This window comes from Denticeps clupeoides, chromosome 6 (genome assembly GCF_900700375.1).
Source record: "Denticeps clupeoides chromosome 6, fDenClu1.1, whole genome shotgun sequence".
Lineage (NCBI taxonomy): Eukaryota > Metazoa > Chordata > Actinopteri > Clupeiformes > Denticipitidae > Denticeps > Denticeps clupeoides.
In genome coordinates this window covers 7,895,868-7,916,576 of record NC_041712.1, presented here as the reverse complement: position 1 = coordinate 7,916,576, position 20,709 = coordinate 7,895,868, and the positions used below count along the sequence as shown (strand labels likewise).

Below are 20,709 nucleotides of genomic sequence, written 5' to 3'. Positions count from 1 at the left end.
TCTGAGTCCCGGACACTGACAGGCAAGCCGTTCCACAACTGCGGAGCTCTATAGGACATTTACAGCATTTATCAGACGCCCTTATCCAAAGCGACTTACAATCAGTATTACAGGGACAGTCTCCCTGGAGCAATTTAGGGTTAAGTGTCTTGCTCAGGGACACAATGGTAGTAAGGGGGATTCGAACCCGGGTCTTCTGGTTCATAGGCGAGTGTGTTACCCACTAGGCTACTACCACCCTAGTAGCCTAGTAGGAGAAGGATCTGCTCCCAGCTGTGACCTTCTGTACTTTTGGTACCAGTAGTGACCCCGCACCCATTGATCGAAGGGGGCGTGGCGGTTCGTAAAGAATCAAAAGTTCACTCAGGTATTGCGGGGTGAGACCATTTAGAGCTTTATAGGTCAAAAGTAGGATTTTGTAGTCAATCCTAAATTTGATGGGTAACCAGTGCAGTGATTGTAAGACTGGGGTGATGTGGTCAAATTTCCTAGAGATGATCATCCTTGAGATGGTTCTTCACCTTCATATGAGTCCAGTTGTGTTTGTATATAGTTATTAGACTTGATTTGGAAAGCCACACCCCTGTCTATAGAAAACTTACTGCTCACAATGTATGTCAGAGCAAATGCGAATCATGAGGTCAAAGGAACTGCCTGAAGAGCTCAGAGAAAGAATTTTGGCATGGCCAAAGTTGCTAAATAATTTCTGCTGCACTTTCTGCATTGTGCACAGTGAACTCCATAATTCCTAAATGGAATACATTTGGGACAACCAGAACCCAGAACCAGAAATGTAGCTGAGCTCCAGAAATGCAGAGATGGGAGAAAGTCGTAGAAAGCCCTCCACCAGTCAGGGCTTTATTGCAGAAAGGCTTGAGTGAAGCCTCTTCTCAGTCCAAATCAGATGAAAGCCCGCATGGAATTTGCTAAAAACTCCTGAAGGACTCCAAGATGGTGAGAAACAAGATTCTCTGGTCAGATGATACCAAGATAGAACTTTTTGGCCTTATTTCCAGTGTTGGGGAGTAACAGAATACATGTAACGGCGTTACGTATTTAGAATACAAAATACGAGTAACTGTATTTCGTTACAGTTACTGTTTAAATGAGTGATAATCAGAATACAGTTACTTTGTTGAAATAAATGGATTACATGGCAGGTTTTTCCTGTTTCATATATTAGGCTATCCCCTCTCTATCTCCTCTCTAATTTTGGTAATTCCACGCTGCGTGAACCACGCATAGCACAGGTGCTCTGTCGAAACATGCTCCCTATCGAGTTGTGCTACCTAGCGGATCTGCGCATGCGCAGTCCCTCAAGTTTGCACTCTGTTTCAGAGCCCATAAATCCATGCTACCCCTGAAATTGTAAATAAATATAATTTAATTCATTATTACACCATGATCTTTATACTCTTACATATGGACTGAGTATTGGTGCCATTTAAAAATTTGTACCGTTGTCGGAAATGCACAAATTTAAATGGAACCCTATACGGTAGCACCGACAAAGCAGAAGAACAATGGAAACCCAAACAAAACACGCAATAAGCGTCTCTAATGTAGGCGTCCTGTTAACGTTGGTGGACCCAGAGCCAGCGCAACAGAGCCAGCAGTGGCCGGGCAGGAATGCATTTCTTACTTAGAAATTCCGACACCACTTCACATTTAAAGAAGAAAGGGATGGGCGAATCTGATCATAAAATGCAAACTCTGTTTGCCAGCAACAAAGCTGCTCTCAGCATCAGAAACATCTGGAAGTAAGTTCTTTAAAAAAATATTATTTTTTACCTTTTTTGTCCTAATCAGGAACAGGGTCATTGAAAATGCTGTTTTTTTCCTTGTGCAAGGCTTCTTTTTATTTTAACTAAGTGATGGAATATGTTGGTGACCGTAACAGTAAATACTTTTCAATGGCATATTTTATGTTTGTCTAATACTCTTCCACTTTTCAGCTTTATAAATAAAGAAATGGTTAAGGAAAAACAGGGCTTTTTTGTCATCTATGATTGTTACATTCATGTAGTTGTAAAAAGCATGACAATATATTAAGCAATACAAAGTATTCCGAATACGTTACTCAGATTGAGTAACTTAACGGAATACATTACAAACTACATTTTGGGGCATGTACTCTGTAATCTGTAACGGAATACATTTTAAAAGTAACCTTCCCAACACTGCTTATTTCTAAGCGGTATGTGTGGAGAAAACCAGGCACTGCTAATCACCTGTCCAATACAGTTCCCACAGTGAAGCATAGTGGTGGCATCATCATGCTGTGGGGGTGCTTAACAGGACAACTGGTTGCAATCAAGAGAAAGATGTATGGCCAAATACAGGGAAATCCTGGACAAAATCATTCTCCAGAGTGCTCAGGACCTCAGACTACACCAAATGTTTACCCTCCAACAAGATAATGACCCTAAGCACACAACTAAAATAAATTAAGAAGTGGCTTCACAACAACTCCGTGACTGTTCTTGAAAGGCCTAGCAAGAGACTTGACTTAAACTCAATTGAGCATCTCTGGAGAGATGTTTTTTTTTCTGTGCTGTGTGTACATTAATAAGGAAAAAAACAACTTAAATAATTTTAACAAATGGCTGCTTTTTAACAAAGAGTGAAAAACGTAAGGGTGTCTGAACACTTCCATACTAACTCTATATGTATATATGTAAATTAATAATGCATTCCTTTCATGCAGATAATCTTTTATCTTGCAGAAAAGAATGATGCTGTGCACTTGCCTCCTTTAAATTCAGATAAGGACACTGTTTATTGGTACATTTTCTGTTTTGTACATGTCCACATAAACAAAAACTATTGTCTCTTATGGCATAATAATTAGATCATCAGCAAGAGTCTCTTTCAGTGATTCAGCCAACTCTCCCTTTTCATCACAGGATCATGTGCAGCTCCAGACATCCACATCCCCAACAGCAGGTGTGACATTTTTCTCCAAAACTATTATACACCAAGAGGGACCTAGTCAGTCATCTGCGAGACATAGAGCTACTATACCGTGAATAAGCCCTTCTACTACTGAGCAGTGGTGCTAAATCAACTTTGACATTTCTGTGCTTACCGTTTAAGGATTACTTTCCCATGGCTCTTACTGTACTGCAGAGAACCTCATCTCCTTAACAGTAGGTTCATGAAGATACATCATTAATGTGCACAAAAATACTGTTTTTGTTGCAGCACATGTGGCAGCAAATCAGATCAATTAGTCCTCCCATCTTGAGGGATGTTAGTTTTCTTTTCCCAAAGGATATGTGTGTAATTAGATCTATTTTGGGTGGTATGTGATTCCACTGTCTCAATTTCCTTAAATCAAAAGAAATGCCAATGCCAAAAAAAACATAATTAATATATTCTACTATCCTAAAATAACATGGATACTCACATTTACTCCCAAAGCAGTCAGGTTTAGGATTTTCACTCTAATACCAAACGTAATTACCAACCAGCAGTAGAAGTCAACTACCAGTTTAACAAGGAAAAGGTTCTCGTGCTGTTTTGTTCCAAATGGAAATCTGGGATAAAGTAATGAAGTACATATTTAGCATTACTCCAACAGCCAACAAGCGTTTACATTTCCATTTAAAGCATTTTGCAGACGCCCTTATCCAGTGCGACTTACAGCGTGCTTCCATGTTACCATCGATGAAATGATCAATTCTGGTTCAATAGGACCCCCAACTATGAATACTTTTTATTCACTATGTTGTAGTTTCTATACATGATTAACCTCGGTTGGTAAGGTAATAAGGCCGGATGCTGCTTTATCCAATTTTTTCAGTTTTATTTAATTTAAAAAAAATTTGTCTGTCTACAACAGTTTCGTTTGAGGCTGCTAAATCGTGGAACATTGTAAATTTGCATCAAAATTGGGTGCATTCAGACGGCACTTCTATAGCAACTCACATACTGACACAATTGATGCCATAAATGTTTCATATTTGCAAGTCAGGCTTCAGATTCATTCAGTGGTTTGTGTGAAGGTGGATGTTTAGGTATGAATATGTTGAGAATTTCATCCCAGATACAGTAACTATAGAAGCTTTGCCCCAGATTCATTTACATGCACAAAGCATTTCAGATGTTACATCGTCGTTTTAAAGCTCTTTATAAATTCCCAAACGATATCTGTCTTTTGTGTCAATACCACAAGCCTCCTTATCTCTTTCTCCTCTGCATTCGTGCAGAAATGCAAAATCTCTGCCATCTTCTTCTAACACCAAACAATTCTCTCAGATCATGCAGTGACTGAACCTACTGAGAAAGCACAATGTGAAGGTGCTGCCTGGTCCTCACACACAAAGGGTTAATTCATCCTCTGGGAGCCTGGGGATGGCTTTGATCCGTATTTCAAAGGAGCCCTGACCTCCCTAGTTTTTCAGCTCACCTTTTTCCAGGTTTTTATGATGCTTAATCTTTCCATGGTTCAATAAAAACAAGAACTCGATCACTCGATCAGCCAAGAACAAAGCCAAGAACAAAGGCTACACATTCATATCTGTCTAGATTGAGAAAGGATGTCGTTTGCCAGGGATTTCTAATTGTAGCCCATGATGCAACAAAAGAAATAACAAGGTTGTGGTTGTATTCAGTATACTGAAAATCGTTTTTAAAGATCACCACCAAAGCTTAGAATGGGTATTGTCATATTCACATATTCATATTCATTCAAAAATGGTAACTATTTGAATTCTAAATCCAATCTTTTCACACCGTGAAGATGAAGTGCAATGTTGTGCAGTGTTTTAAGGCAAAACAGTAGAAATAACAGCAACATTTAATTAAAGCTACAAATTAAACCTTTCAGATAGACAGTTCTTGCTCACTCACTCACTGTCCTTAGTCCTGTTAGTGCCTGATGGAGCCAATCACAGGATACTGGGTGCAGGGTGGGGACTCACCCAGGGCGGGGCACAGGCCCACCATGGACCATTCAGCCACAAACACATGTAATCTTCTGAATTTTGAAGCACACATGTTCACAGGTATGCTTTAGGGCATGAACCTGGCAAACAAACACATTCTGAACTTCATGACTTTGGTTGTGATATATGAGCGTTAAACCAGAAAAATAATTTCAGCAACTCAAATTCTTAATGCACAGTACGCTTTTAAAACTGAGGTGGCACAAAGATCAACAGCAATGGACAGATGAGGTATGGTCAGAAGAGTGATGAAGCAAACCGATTTTCCAAAGTTGCAATTAGCAACTTTCTAAAGTTACAACAATAAATGCTCTTCAGTACATTTTCCTAGTTTTTTTTGTGCTTGAAAATCAAATGAAATGTGAGGGACTCTGTCTGCCAAATGTCAGTGTCTATTGGTAAAGCACACTGATATTTCATGCATTTGACATACTGTAGCCTAAAGAGGACCCGATAAATGTAACCCCTGTCACAGGGGGATGTGGCCGTAAGACACAGCAGTTTGAATTTTAACTTTTTACAAGTGAAACATGCTCCACAAGTGCCACAATAATGGCGTCCTGACACCAGATCGGATAGTGTGTGTGTGTTTAACAGCTGACAAGTTATCATTGATTTCCGCAACTAAATGTTAGCATTTTGATAAGCCAGATGACAAAATGGCAGGACAGTCTTAAAACTCTCAGAGACACAAGTCATGGGGACTTAAAAGTTTATTTTTAAAAACCCTGTAATTACTTATTTTAGACTGTTAAAATATGTTTGACAGTATAATATACAGGGTAATTCAAGCTCAACAAGAATGTAGTTGCATTTATCCTGACACAGATAACACAGTAAAGAAGGCAAACTTACTTGTCCAATTGTTTTCAACTTTACATCCCTGCTGAGCAAATTGACTTTGAGTAACACATTATAATGACCTTCTCAGCAGAGGGGTATAATAATGCCAGAAAAGAACACATCATAAAAGTGTGGCTGCAAAAAAAAAAATGTGTGAAATTGTTTCAGGGGATTTAAATTAAAATCTGTCCAAATGGAGTCCCTGTACATGTTCAAAGAAAATGCATACTGACACCAGATGTTAAGACAAGAGAAGTCAATGCAACAATCATTTCAGGAAAAGAAAGTATTCCTTTCCCTAAATGTGCCTACGTCCAGTTGAATGATTTTAAATGTTCGGGCCGGCTCCTAATTAAATCGTTCTGCCACTTCTCACACATGGCAATTCACCTATTTGAGTGGTCAATTAATTGTTATAGCGAGAAGGGAAAAGGCTGTTTCATTTCCCTGTTTTCCTTTCCTTTACCGATGCAGGCAGCCACTGCATATATTTTTAATGTCCGGGAAATTAGGCAAGCAGTGAATTGAACAATCTGGTGCCTAAGCTGTTTAGATGCAAATTGGGGACCAGTCACGCAATACAGCACCAGGTCGGCATAGAATTCAATCATTGGCCTTTCCAAAAGCAATTCCTGTCTGTCTTTCCCTCTCTTTCCGTTTCTGTCTATCCCAGAGAAACCTTTGTGGAAGGAAACAAATCAACCTCACTTACACTTGCATTGGTCTTATTTATTCGTGCAACTGTTTGCTTGAATGCCCGTAAGGCAAAATAGTGCCATTCAGACATAAGCACACCTGGCATCTCACAATAATTAAAATGTATAAGGCAGGCGGAGACTTGCTCAGGCGCAAAAAACGAAATAAAGCTAACTTGAATAGATCACGATGTTGCCCTCATAATGAGGGAGGCCAGCATTTTCCTAATGCAAATGGGATGTGTGATTTTAATGATGGTTCAAAACAGGGTCCAAAACAGAATTCAACTGAATAGTGATTACGGGTTGCCACTTTTTTATTAGGCAGAAATGTGTTTCTGTGGGGCTGTAAGTACATGTAATGCAGTCTATTGACCCCATGAAACAGTAGATGTGAGCAGACTGCAACATTTTAACATTTACCCACAGCAGACGGGATATTATAACACTTTTAACCAGAGTTAACAGGGAAAGTCCTCCTGGATTATGGGTTGATTCGTAGTATGATTCATAGTATGTATGATTCATGGCTCAGTGAAGGTAGGACAAGAAATTTGGGAAGGTGAACTGGATGTGTGATGTGTCAGATTTATAGAAGATAATCTGTTCTATCTGATTTTGACATTTTATTAAACTTTGAATTTCAAACTCTTATTTATTTTTTAGCTCTTGTTGTTTACTTTTCTTTGCACAAAGCCTTTATAAAATGTACCATCATTCACTCTGTATGTGATTTGCCAGTCATATCTCTCTCTTTTGGAAAATGTAACAAATAACATAACACAGAGCGTACGTTGATTGACTGGACGCTAAGTGATCACTGATCAATTACTCATACTTAGTTTTTTTAAATTAATGAAAATGAGCTAGAAAGTTCAGAATACATGATGTTGCTTCATACATGTGGAAAGACATACAAATATCTAAGACTTTAGAATATGAGTCTGTGGAATTGTTTTGTGGGAATTATCAATATAGTTGGTCTGAGAAGCAAACAATCAGACCCATATAATTATAAATATAAGGAAGCTTCCCAGCATATACTTTTAAAGAACCCCATAGGAGATGTTTGATATGTTTGTCCATGTCATGAGATGTTTGTCCATGTCAATACACATTGGTCTAGTGATGAAGCATTTAAACTAAAGTGTCATGAGATGCCCACATCAGAGAGAACATAGCAATCCAGCAACAGCTCTGCAGCTCTAGCTGCTTATAGACCTTTAAGTCAGCATAAATGTTTCAGTGGATTAGACAGAAGTCAGAAGTCAAACTGTTTTGATTCAAGGAGATTTTCCTCTGAGAGGAACTTTGAAAGCTTTTTTAATATTACTGTCAGCATAGCATTGCATTGCATGGAAGGGAAGGAAGAAATGCTTGACTTTAATAAATACTCACGCAACCTTATGTACACAAGACCTAATAAAGCACCCAGAAATGTCAGGTCATGAAAATTACATTTTTTATTCCAGATGACCCTTGTTTTTTATTCTGTGATTTCATTTACAAGGTGGCATAACAGGTTATTGTATATGTGTCCTTGAAAACAATTTTTTTGCCAAAAATGATCATTTACATATGATCACACATTTCAGATATATCTCATTTACATATTATCACATATCATTTGTGATAATATGCATTTACAATAAAACTTTACAGAATAGATTTATTATGTTTTACACTGAATATAGACACATGATAGCTAGTGTGCTTATTCTGTCATGTTTAAGTGAAACACTTAATCATTTTACTTAACGATAACACATTTTGTGCTATGTACAAAAACCTTTATGTCTTTCCAGAAATGTCTAAAATTTTCATTACTATAATACCGATACATTAAATATTAATTTATTGTCAATTGGAATGTCCAAGACATGATTCCATGATAATGGAATGTATCATATGACGTATCATATGTATCATATGATGTATTAAATGTAACAAATTGCAAAGTTAACAAATAACATGTTTATTTTGACTGACTAAACCTATTTTATATTAATGGAGAATTATATAACTGCAAGGTGTATTTGACCCTGTAATGTTATATCAACACTATTTGATTTTCACTGACCTGTAACCCACCTATACATACAGTATGCCTGTACTTGAAATGGTTGTAATCATATCTACAGTTAATTCTTAATTATTGATACAAATCCAATTTCACCTTTAGATGGTTGCAGTATGCCCTTTTTATGAGGGATTTTTGATCATCCCTTTATAATAGCACTAGTCGTCTGAGACCAATGAGAGCTGAATCATCAGTGGGATCATTCTGACCATGTATCACAATTAAATTATACACAGTTTTATGGGGTCATTCTGTGTAGGATATTTATAGTGTCATAATTTAAGTACTTCCCCACAGCTTTGTATTGCACACTGTCTTTTAAACACTTAAATGTATTTTATTGATTGTCCCAGGTTATGGCTAATGCATATATATATAAGATCAGGTTCTGAAGAACATACATGTGTGTATTGTAATGAATACTTTTAACCAGGTGACTGATACAGGATAAAACTGCTGGACAATTTACTGAAAACAAAAAACACATTAAAAATGAAAGCAGAGACTAATACAAAATGGTACATGATAACGGGAGATTAGGCTTAAGGACTCAACAGGAGGACAAGAGACTTTGGGAAATGGCTGTATATGTGTCATTAGCTTAGTGGGTCTGAAGATGTGCCAAAAAGTGAACAAAACTAGTGGATGTGCTAGTCATGCGTTTATTTGGGTATTTTCTTATCTATTATTGACAGCTCATGGATTATTTACTAAAAATTTAACAACTGTAATCTGTTTTTGCTGTGGAAATGCAGATAAATGTCTGTAGAAAGAGAAAATCATTCAGCAAAATTATTGAGAGTTTATATTTTTAAATGTGACAAACTGTTCATAAAGATACGAACGAATAAATCAAATCAAATTTTTCATTGGAGAATGTGCACCTAAAAAAAAAAAAAAAAAAAACTAACCCTGAATATGAAGGCACATCTAACAGTTTGAATTAGTGAATTTGAATCAGTCAGTTAATTGGACATTGTCTGTTCATAAAAAAAGACGTTTCAGTTGTCCACAAGATTCTTTGGGGGTCTTGGCCTAATTTTCATCTAACGATAATCTTCAAATAAAAATACATCCTCAGCCTAATGTCTTATTTTGAGACTGAAATGGTCTCATGTCTGCAATCTCTAGAGCAATCTCAGGGGCTGGTGACCATAGGAGGAGCCATCTAACAAGTCATTTTTATCATTTGACAGCCTTGATGGCACTGCTGTTACATCAGGATGTGGCTAATTTCTCAATTCTTCTTAAGAAACTTCAACCCACCCTGCATAACTACACATCTCAATTCATAAATCGGTACGTACTCATATGAATAGATTATTGTAGTGTTCTCTCAACAGTACATATCCTCTCGTATGCCTCCAGACCCCTCCAAAATGTTCAAACCATTCTGATTTAGAGGGTGGAAATTGATATTATTAAATATTTATTAAAATACTGTTATTAAATATTTTATCCCACTCTGGCCAACTTCTTATCCTGTGCACTGCCTGTTCTCCCATATCATGTAAGATTCAAATTATTAACTGATAAAACATGCCACAATCTTCTGTGGGTGACATCTATGCTGATGAAAAACATTCATACAAGCATATGTCCAAATTTCCTGTTTCCATAATTCATATCACCAGAAGTTACACAATGAAGTCAAATGTAGGGTATTCCCCCCTTGGGCGTGACACAGGAAGTAAAAGTGATTATTTTTGTCATTGTGACAAAGCAGGAGAGCAGAGCAGGAAGTTTGTGCATTCACCTTTTGTGAACAGTGGGTAGCCAAAAAAGGTGCACGTGGAGCAGTGTGTGGGGACGGTAACTTGCTCAAGGGGACCTTGAGAGTTCGAGACCTTTTGGTTACAAGTCCACTTCCTCACCCACTTGGCCACAAAACCCCCTCCAAACAGCATAAATACACCAAGATTCAAACAGAAGGCGGCCCACAAAGGACAACCCCACTGCTCGGTAAACGCGTTCTGATGACAGCGACATTTTTTCAGACAGAAGGCGCAGAGGGGGAAACAGAGGTTTAAAAGCTAACTGGAGGGAACCATGGGCATGTGGGATCAATGAACAGGAAAGAAGCCTAACAGCAAACAAGATATCAACTCAACTCAGGAAATCAATGCAGTAGATTAAACCAGAGAAAACCAAACACACCAGATAGCAGCTGTGTCCCAATTCAAAGGGGATGCAGTCTAGGCAGACTGTGTCTGCAGGCCCCAAGCATTGTTAGAGAAGACAGTCTAGCCTACAGATCATTTCCTACTTCTGCCACCAGCTCTCCCTGGAGAGCACTGAATCTTGGGATATGTTGGATTCCTTGTGGCCTGAGGAAAGAAGGACACATTTCTGGGTCACATTTAAAGAAACCCTAGACTGTTGTGGCACATTTGGTCCTAAAGCCTATCAAGTATGCTGGCGCAGAAATGAGGCACAGCTACAGGCAGTTATTTCCTGCAGTTACTACAGGAAATAATCCGTAAGTCACTCCGCTCCTGTGAAGTCTTTGTGCTCATTTACAAAGCCCAACCCATGCGCTCAAGCTTCACGGTCTAAGAGCTATGCCCTTCTCATCTCCATGTATGCCACTGTGGACTGATGACAAGTTCACGGTCATGTGAGAGAATAATCACCATCTCCTTGTGCTCTGCAAGGGGGATGTTTACTCTGAAAGGAACTGCATCTTGTTCGGAAAACTAAGGAGTTACTCATCCAATATATTTATATATTGTTCTATATTTCTTCGTTTCTTTTGTTTTTCTATCTTCATGTTTCCTTTCTTTCATTTTTTCTTTTGTTCCTTTGTTGGACATTGGGCAACCACTGTGCATTAAAATGTAAGTTGGTAGTGGTGGGCCTAAAAAAAAAAAAAATACTGTTTGAGACCTTCTGTCATCTAATGAAATCTACAAGATGATATTTTTTATCATTAATTAATATTTTTAATTATATTTTTATATCAGAAAATTACAAAGATTGTTTCTCTGACAAAAATAGTTTGTTTGAATGAATTTATTCCGTTACTAGATGCAGAATCATGGATCAGCTCATTTGTGTCACGACTACGGACTGACAGGGGAAGGAAGCGCAGAGGTGGGACATGCTGGGAAGGGGTTTTATTAATAAACAAACAATAAACACAAATAAACAATTGCGCTGTGGCCAAAAAGGGAAATAAACTAAACAAACCCGGAGGCGTGTGGCGATTGCCAGAACTCAAAGTACACCAGTCACAATGGCTCTGTAGGATGTCGCCACTTGCGAAGGGGCGGAAATCTCCGGCTTTTATGCGCCGTCAGGATTGGCCACAGGTGATGAGCCCAGCTGCTGTCAATTCTGACAATTTGGTTCTATTGTAATCATGGAATGACAAACACTACCAGTCAATAGTTTGGATGCACCTCCTCTGTAGCAGATATGGAGACAAAGACGGAGCCATTTTGAAGAATCCAATGCAAGAAATATATTTAGTATTTTTTTGTAGCAGGATAAAGTGAAGTATTGCTGATTAATCTGTTTTTCCAGAGTCACCCCTTTCTACCTTTATAACCGCTTTGTTAACTATTGTCATTGTCAAAAGGCGCTTCATGAGAAGCTCATTAACATGTGTTCAGCATAAACCTTCAGGGTAGTTGGAAAACATCCCTCGTTTTCTAACTTAAAGTGGTGGAGAGAAGCCAAGAGTGTGAAATGCTGCCATCTCAGTAATGCTGCCATTAAATGTTCAACTTTTTTGCAAATTTTTTATTATTTATTACATAACTTCATGTGTGTTTTTTCATAGTCCACTGTCTTCAGTTTTGTTCTATAATGTAAAAAAATGCAAGATCAATAAATGAGTAGGTGTATGTATGTTTGTGTATTCTGCAATTCAGGAAACGTTTGATCTCACAGACTGAATCACAGAAAAAAAAAAAAAAAAAAAAAAATATTGTTATGTTGTGATTTCAAAAGTCATGATACCCATGTCATATGTTGAGATGATTAATAAAAATAAGTTGTAATATATAAGATAACAAAAAAATTTAATGTCCTTCTACAGACTTCCATGAACTTCAGTCCAGGGAGGCCTTATGCTTCAAGCCCCATTTGTGCCTCACCTTGGCCATATTACAGCACCAGCCTGAGCGACGCCCAACACTCAGCCGTGGGAATATAAAGTTGTGAGTGAAATCAAGTGAAGCCATTTGGCTCTCCGCTTCCCACGCGCATAAATATTGTGTGCGCTAACGGTTGTCTTCAGAAAGGTGGAGTTGTGCCATGCAAGGCTGTTAGATGAGTACGGGTAATTGGCAGTGCATGTTGGCAGAATAAAAAAAGGGATTTAAGGAGTGAAATAAAAGAAAATGTACACGGAGAGGCCCATTTGCATTGATTTAAAATGCCACGTGCACCACTCAGATGGACCATGGAGATCGGCTCCTAAATAAACCCCTTCTTTCTTTCTTTATTTATTTAGCTATTTCATGTATTAAGGGGCTGACTGTGAAACAGTGACTCCTTCATCTCATGTCTTATTTATCAGAGCAGTGGAGGACTCTGCTGTGCCTGCCTCATTGTAGTGATGCAGTCTACCAATAGATAGATAGATAGATAGATAGATAGATATGTGCTGTCATTGTTTTTCATTGTCTATTTTTGGTCTATTTTTATATTCATTGTTTACTGCTTTTGCATTGCAAGTGCCTCTATAATCCGGGTGGAAGCAACAGTTTTCCAGAGTCCCTGAAACATTATTAATAGTGCAGAATCTTGCATACACAAAACCTGTGTAGGTAGTGATTCAAATTCAAAAACACTTTGGGTGAGTACGTAGGACGTAAAACTCACTGAGTGAATATAAGCATCCTGTTTCCAGAACCAAACGTTATAGGTGTCAAACTTTAGGGCTGGTCTGGACCCACTGGTTTATAGGGGAATTATTGTTCTCAATAGAAGCTTACCTCTTTGCCGGTCAGTGTATCTATGAAATAAAATAATATAATGGCACTAGAGAATTAACAAGGAGGGACTTAACACAGAGGGGAAAAGCTAAAAAAAGTCCCACTGTCTCTAGCTTAATGTTAACAGACGGTCAGATCAACTGCTGTGAGTAAAATTAAAGGACAGACATGGAAGGCTCACGATTATGAAAAGCCGTGATTGGAGGTTCCCCACTGTGAGAACAGACGCCCCCATCCCCTCAACCCCCCCCCGAAAATCACTCGTCTTCCTGGCAAAAGTTCAGAAAATCAGTTCTGACAGGATAAAACCAGCTCAACTGCACAAAAGGATGGAGCGGGAAACAACTTACGATGGTGAAGTTCATAACCTTTAGGATCCAGATGGTGAGCGCAAGGTTGACGAGAATCAAGATCATGAGTAGGAGCACAAAGAAGTAAAGGCAACGTTTCCGCCAGCCGTAAATCCCCACTTTGTACACGTGTGGTTTCTCGGAGCTCTGGACATTGTTCCTATGAGGGCACTGTTCTTGGGTCATCTGCAAAAAAACAAAGAGAGACACACGTGTAAAGAGGGCGTCGCCTCCAAGCACTGCACCCAGAAGTCTTCACAATAATAAAAGAACTGTTCGGTCGGGGGGATGATAAATAGATTCTCCGCATTTTTCCGTGGCCCTGATATCCCGGCAGGGCTCATAAATGCTCCTTCTAATTGTCACCAGCTGCAAAAAGAGGTGAGAGCATCGCACATTTGAAGAGGCCGTTATAATGGCGGCCTAATAGCCCAGTGAAAAATACAATTTACAATCTACATCGGTTTGTGGGGCTTCGTTTCATACGTTGCCCCAATCGGATTTGACAAGCACAAACATTCAACGCTAACTGAAACAAATGTCACCCGACAGCCTTCAGAAAAACTCTGAAAGGCTTGAGAGCGGGAGGTGTGTTGGGGGGAGCGGATATGGTAAAAATGATTTTTCCTTTTCCTCTTTTGACTCTCCTCATATTTACAGGCCACCGCCGTAATCACGAATCAGAACGCATTAATCAGGCTCCCCTGCCGTATTTTCCAGTTCGGTACAAATTTATTCACCCAACAAATTTTGCACATTTGAAAAAATGGTGAGGAAAGAGAGGGAAATCATTTTTGCCCAAATGTATTAAATAGGAATTAAATCACCCACGAGGCATTGCAGATGACACATGTGAATTCTTCTTCTATCAGAACTTCTGTAAGGATTGTAATATGAAAATGGTGTTGGAGACATCAATCACCCCATCACTGATAGATGCGAGGGGGAAATGACATGATTGCCTGCAGAGATTATTGCCACAGCACCCGAATTGGCACCAGAACCAGGGTGGCTGGCTGAACATGCAGCTAAAGCCAGTGTGAGGAGACTAAGGGTTCCGACCCCAAATAACTGAAATGTTTTTTTTTTTTTGTGTACTTATTTTCCTATTTAACAAATCATTTAATCCCTTTTTAGAATGCATTTTATAACAAGTGCATTCTGCAATATATGCAGTTGGACTAAAGCCTAAAATGGATCAGATTCCCACCCCTGTCAGATTGGGTTAAGATTATACTATTTAAATATTAATTGTCTAGTTTTGCAAGTAAAGTGATGTTTTTTAACTAATATTTTAGCATAAGACCAGAAATTGTGCAGACATGAATAGAAACAGCTATTAAATCTAAATATATATTTTGTAGCACAATTTCTATTGGAATTTCCTGTGAAATTCTCAGAATTACAAAGTGTTTGCATTTATGCCTGTGGATAAAACAATAAAGAGTGTGGACCATAAAAGTTTCATATGCATTTGCAAAAAAATTTTTTTTCCCCCTTCAGACAATGTCTGGCAAAGGAATGGTTATTTACAGGCCAGACCAACAACATAGCTCACGGCCCTCCTTCTCCCACACAGTTAAGTGAATTATTCAACTTCTCTGCATCCAGCTTAAAAAAGCTAGTCTCTTTTCCACTGCAAATTCCACTTATTCATTAACTTCGACACTATTGAGCACTGCCAGCAGTACAAAGTACAATACAATTACTTATTCTCAGTTCTAGCCCATTCAGAATCATAAAACATAACTTTTTTTCCCCCATCGATATGTCCCATGTTTAGTGTAGCTTTTGCTTGCTGAAGATATATAACCCCATCAAATAAATAAGAAAACCTATCCAGTCTTCAGCTGCTAAACTCACAAACGGTTTCTTTTTGATTGAAAAGCAAAGCGAACCACCTCCATTCCTCGCACAGGGATATTGCAGTTTGTGAATAAAAATGAAAGCGAGGCGTCGCCTCGCAGTAGCGGGCCCTCCTCAAATGGCAGGCCAGCTCCACAGGGGTTAAAGCTTTGGTGAGAGAAATAAAAGTAAAATGAAATTTAACCGAATAAGAAATAAACCCTTGCCCAGCGGCCGGAGAGCCCACAACACAGCTCAAAGCCAGGTAAACAAGGGGAAAGGGCTTGAAGAGCTCACTCAACGGGCCACGCCGAAATGGAGAACTGCAGCATCTTTTGTTTGCTCTTGATTGTGCCAGTGGTGAAATTCAGACTGGGACATCAGATTTTTTACAAACGCTGCTCGCGCTTAAGTACATGCTTCACGACCCTTTCTTATCCTAGACACTCCTCCAAGAAATATTCTGCACAATTTCCAATAAAATTGGCATCCACCATTCATCAGCGTTGCCCCAAACCATCACTGAAATTCTGCTGTGTTTTACTCTTAAGATCAGATGCCACCTTTGGTGGAGTGATGTTCAAGACATCGTGTCTTCCCTTCACATGTTTACACATGCATATGCATACATATACATTATTTTCACACACATATGTTGCATATACATATATTACACGTGCGTGTGTGTGTGTTTACACAACAATTGAATTCTTGATATGTACATTTCAAAACCAATGCAGTAGGAGAATATTATTTTGCTTTAGAAATAATATAATCTGGTCTCTTCTCATGATCAGTGTCATATTTGAGGGACAGTTTCTTAAAAAAAAAAGATAATAAAAATAGATCAGGTTTGAGATTACTTTCATTAAATATGTGTTTCATATAAGAGTTAAAAGTTTTTCAAAAGTTTGGTAGAAAATAACATTTTATGCTTGGTGTATTTTTCAGGCTTCACCCATGAATACTAGAATGTTTTTCCAGACTTTTATGTTAATCTGTGCTTAATTATTGAAGATCTACACTACTTTTAGATTTATTTAAAGTATTTTTTTTTTATCTTTGTGCTTACTAAGAGCCTGTTTTGTGTCATTTCTCTTGGATCTTTGTTAATTTGTTAAATGGTTCTGACAGTTTAGTTCAGCACCCCATGTGCATTACCATCATCCATAATGGCTGGCTTTACTGGTATGTTTTCATTTTTACAAGCTACACGTCTCTTTTTTCATCACTAGCCTCCTGCAGGGATGTCTTTGTAATTTATTTGGTACTTAAGTGCACCGGCACATAAATTGCACTTTTTCACATGTGCTAAAAGTAGTACTGGTCATTAAGCATGCAAACACATACAAAATGGTGAGCCATAAAACATCATGCTGTTCAGTTAAGATGCTAAAATGCTCCTTTCTAATTTTTCATTCTTGATAATGTAACTGTAACTCTTTTTAATTACAACAGGGGGTACAGAACCAGGCCTAATGAGGCTGAATTGTAATTCTAATTGGTTTAAAATGAACAGACCTCACCTGACAGGTGCAGTTTTTAAGCCCTTTAAAGTGTCCTGGAATGAGACTTCATCCGTCAACTTTCCATCTCATCCAGCCCGTTAACGGGCTCTCTGATGAGTATCTGTTTGCTGTTCTGTGTAGCCTGCGTCTGGAACCGTCCAAGTCACAAGAGTGTTCATTATCTTACAGCCACAGAACATAATGGTAGCACCTGCTTTTACTGGATTCATGACTGGCCACAATATTGGTGTCATTACTAATGAATGGTAATAATTAATCAACCTTGTTGGGGAGATTTATTCTGTGAGTCAATGCAGAAAAAACAACACAATCAAATTGGATTTTACCAGGGCCGCGGAACCCGCCACATCCCCATGCCACTTAATCATTCCTAAAATCTATTACTCAGCATATGAGCGTAACACCAGCCATGCGCTAACAAACCCTTTCTGAAATTAGAACAGAAGGCGAATGCGGTTGTCTGCTTTGTAGCGTTGGTGAAAGATGGCACCCGCCCCCATCTTCTCGCTGACTGGTCAGAATCTTTGAGCTGAATGTCGGTTCTCGCTCTTAGGGGGGACAAAATAAAAAATTGGCTTGTCTGAGCCCCCTCGTTAACGCAACGTGTCCCATGTCAGTTGTCCTCTGCTGTCACTGACAACGTTCGGAAAAACAACACACATATATGCACACACGCAGCAGGGAAGCATGGCGGTTGTAACAAATATGCGTGCCGTGGATCCAGCAGGCACGTGGAATATTGATAGTAGCCGGCTGTCGCTACTGAAGCTTGTCAGCAGCATCAGGATAAGACAAATAATAGAAACAAGTTCATAGCCCCGAAACAGTGCTGACGCAACCCCCCCTCGAAGGAAAGAGGCGAGAACCGCGGGGTCCTGTTTATTCTCACAGAAGCCTTGTCAAGCTGCAGCGCGCCAAATTAAGGGGGCACCAGGATTGTCGTGGCGGCCTCTTAAATCCGAGGGAATTGTCAAAGATCCTCGGAATATAAAGCACCTGCTGGAGCTTTAGTTTTTTTTTTTTTTTTTTGCTTTTTCTCCTTGGTGGCCAGGTTGCCTCCCGTCGGCAGATTGTGTGAAGATGACGGTTAAAGGTCCCCTGGGCCTTCTCTTTATTTTTACATCTCACAGCAATATTCCACTTTTTTGTAATTGTTTTTCAAGCTTTTCCGTATTGGTCTCCAACTCAGAAAGTTACTGAAGTTTGTGGGTATGAATGGCATTGAGCAGACTCAGTTTAGCTCAATGTATTTCCCTGCAGTGGATTGAAAGCCTCATATATTGTACATTAAGAAAAAAAAAGATGAGCATTCTCGTCACTTCCCTTTCTCCGAAGATGGCTTCGTCTTCTACATCACCATTGGATTTCTGTTATTTTAACAAAAGTGATCTTTTTGGTAGTAAGAAGATATTGTCTCGCTACAATCATGAGTAATTCTTTTCTCCCTCAGGTTTCTGCAGTTGAAAGTCATTGTGGGAGTAGAGCATGAACTCCTAATCCACCAAAGACCGCCTCAACAAAACAAGTACATGTATTCATCCTTTGTCTGATGAAAGAATGGAAAGAACAGTTAGGACAGGACAAGCTGCCCCTCATGTTCTCTGTGTTGCCCCCATCCCGAGGAGATTCGGCTGCTGAGGTCACAACAACAAACAGAAGTACTTTATAAATGGTCTCAGTAATGTGCTATATTATATGACCCCCTTAGTGGGACATAATTTCATCCAGTAATATATGCCCTTTAGCACTGACTAGTTGCGGCCATTAAATAAAAGGGGTTTTGTATAAAAAGCATATTTTTTCTCTCTGCACCATTAATGTCAAACATAAAATGTAAGAGTTAACATGTGTTTCTATGAAAGTACAGAAGGACATCTCTTACACCATTAAATTTCACTACCTGTCTTCCATTATAGGAAAATACATAGGCTATTTAATTAAAAAGTATGATCATTATAAAATGTATTGCAAATTGTCCATTTTTTATTGAAGAGAAACTGCTGAAAAAGCTTCATGATGCTGCTTGTGGCTGCCACTTGTGATCCATTCATCCAGGACGGTGTCTCGGGTACTCAGGTACTGTGTGTATCCCCAACACACAAATCCAGTCATTAAGGTTTGAAATATAAAAACCCCATTAGTACATGTATAAAGCTGCTGATGACAATACAGTAACCTTGAATTACGTGTTTTCATGTTTTCCATTCTTCTTTCAAAATAAGTATATAAAACGGACGCAGGATTAGCAGTTATTGATGTGGAGCGATGCTGAATGTGTCTATGTAACTCTTGACAAATGAACAATGTTTAAGAGTCTTGTACCTGACTTTGGACAGAGTTTCCCTTTCACTCTAGACACATTTACATGTACAGAAGACAGGGCCACGCTGCTTAAACTCAACCCCATTCATTATGAGCCAAAATACGGTTGAGTTTCTGGCAGGTGGACCTCCTGGTCCAGGGAACGTGGACAATTTAATGGGAACTACATTCACAGATGGCGTCAACTGTAAATTACCCAGAGATATTTTCAGGGTGGCAGGGCTTATGCCGGGCCAAAAATGGAACATAAAAGACTAAACAGTCTCAGCATGTCCCCGGCACTTCATTATCCTTACATGAAGTGAGTGGGTTTGTGAAGAGCACGAAACGTTTGAACTTGAGTAAAAGCTTGGGATCTCTCCTGCGCATTGTGCTTTTGGGAGACATCAAGGTTGTAGGGTTGAGTATTTAGCGTCTACCTTCCAGACACACTTTAAAGGTGCACATTTATAGGCTTTTGACACCCGCCGTTGATCAAACGGGTTAGTGAGTGTTTTTAGATGGACACTGTTCACTACCATTTGACCCACATGTCAACTGCTGGGGAGAGAGTGGTTGCCACATTACGTCCGCGTGGTGAATTTTTGTGAAAATACGCCAAAATACAGGATGTTCTGGCTAACACAATACAGTTGGCTAATGGAACATAATGGACTATCAGCATCAGCATGAAATGCACTTATTTCATCCGCATCTGAGCACGCAAAGTATTATTATTTATTAATTCCATTTCAAAAATTGACTAGCAAAATACTACAGTTCAATCCCACTTATAACCATTGTGACCCTGACTTGCTCCAGGGGGACTGTCAGCGTTATCACTGATGCTACATCACTCTGGATAAAAGCCTCTGCCAAATGATTCCAATGTGATGTATAATGAATTATAAATGGTTGCTGCACAGAGTTAAAGATGAGATCTACAGGGTAGAGACCAGGATCTACAGTAGCATTTTAGAGCAGTTGTTTAGTAGAATTCTGCCTTCTCTGGACGTCAAATTGCACGCACAAGAAGAGCAACCAAATGACGACTGAAAAGATAAAACCGGGCAGTGGAGGAGATGAGCCAGTTGACTATTTCCAGCCTCTGCTTTCCACATTCGGCCACGCCCACCATCAGCTGTCACACCGCGCAGGGTGCAAAGTTTCACCC

General features: G+C 39.1%; 1 protein-coding gene across 3 annotated transcripts in view; it reads right to left on the bottom strand.

The window, feature by feature from the left end:
* Positions 1-20,709, bottom strand: part of sgcd (sarcoglycan, delta (dystrophin-associated glycoprotein)) — a 142,025-nt gene that overhangs the window by 41,288 nt on the left and 80,028 nt on the right. For 2 of the 3 annotated variants that reach the window (XM_028984141.1, XM_028984138.1), the window contains exon 2: positions 13,861-14,046. In XM_028984141.1, the coding sequence (XP_028839974.1) occupies positions 13,861-14,046 (186 nt within the window). Of the gene's footprint in view, positions 1-13,860; positions 14,049-20,709 lie in introns of all 3 variants that reach the window. The other variant, XM_028984140.1, reaches the window with a different exon arrangement.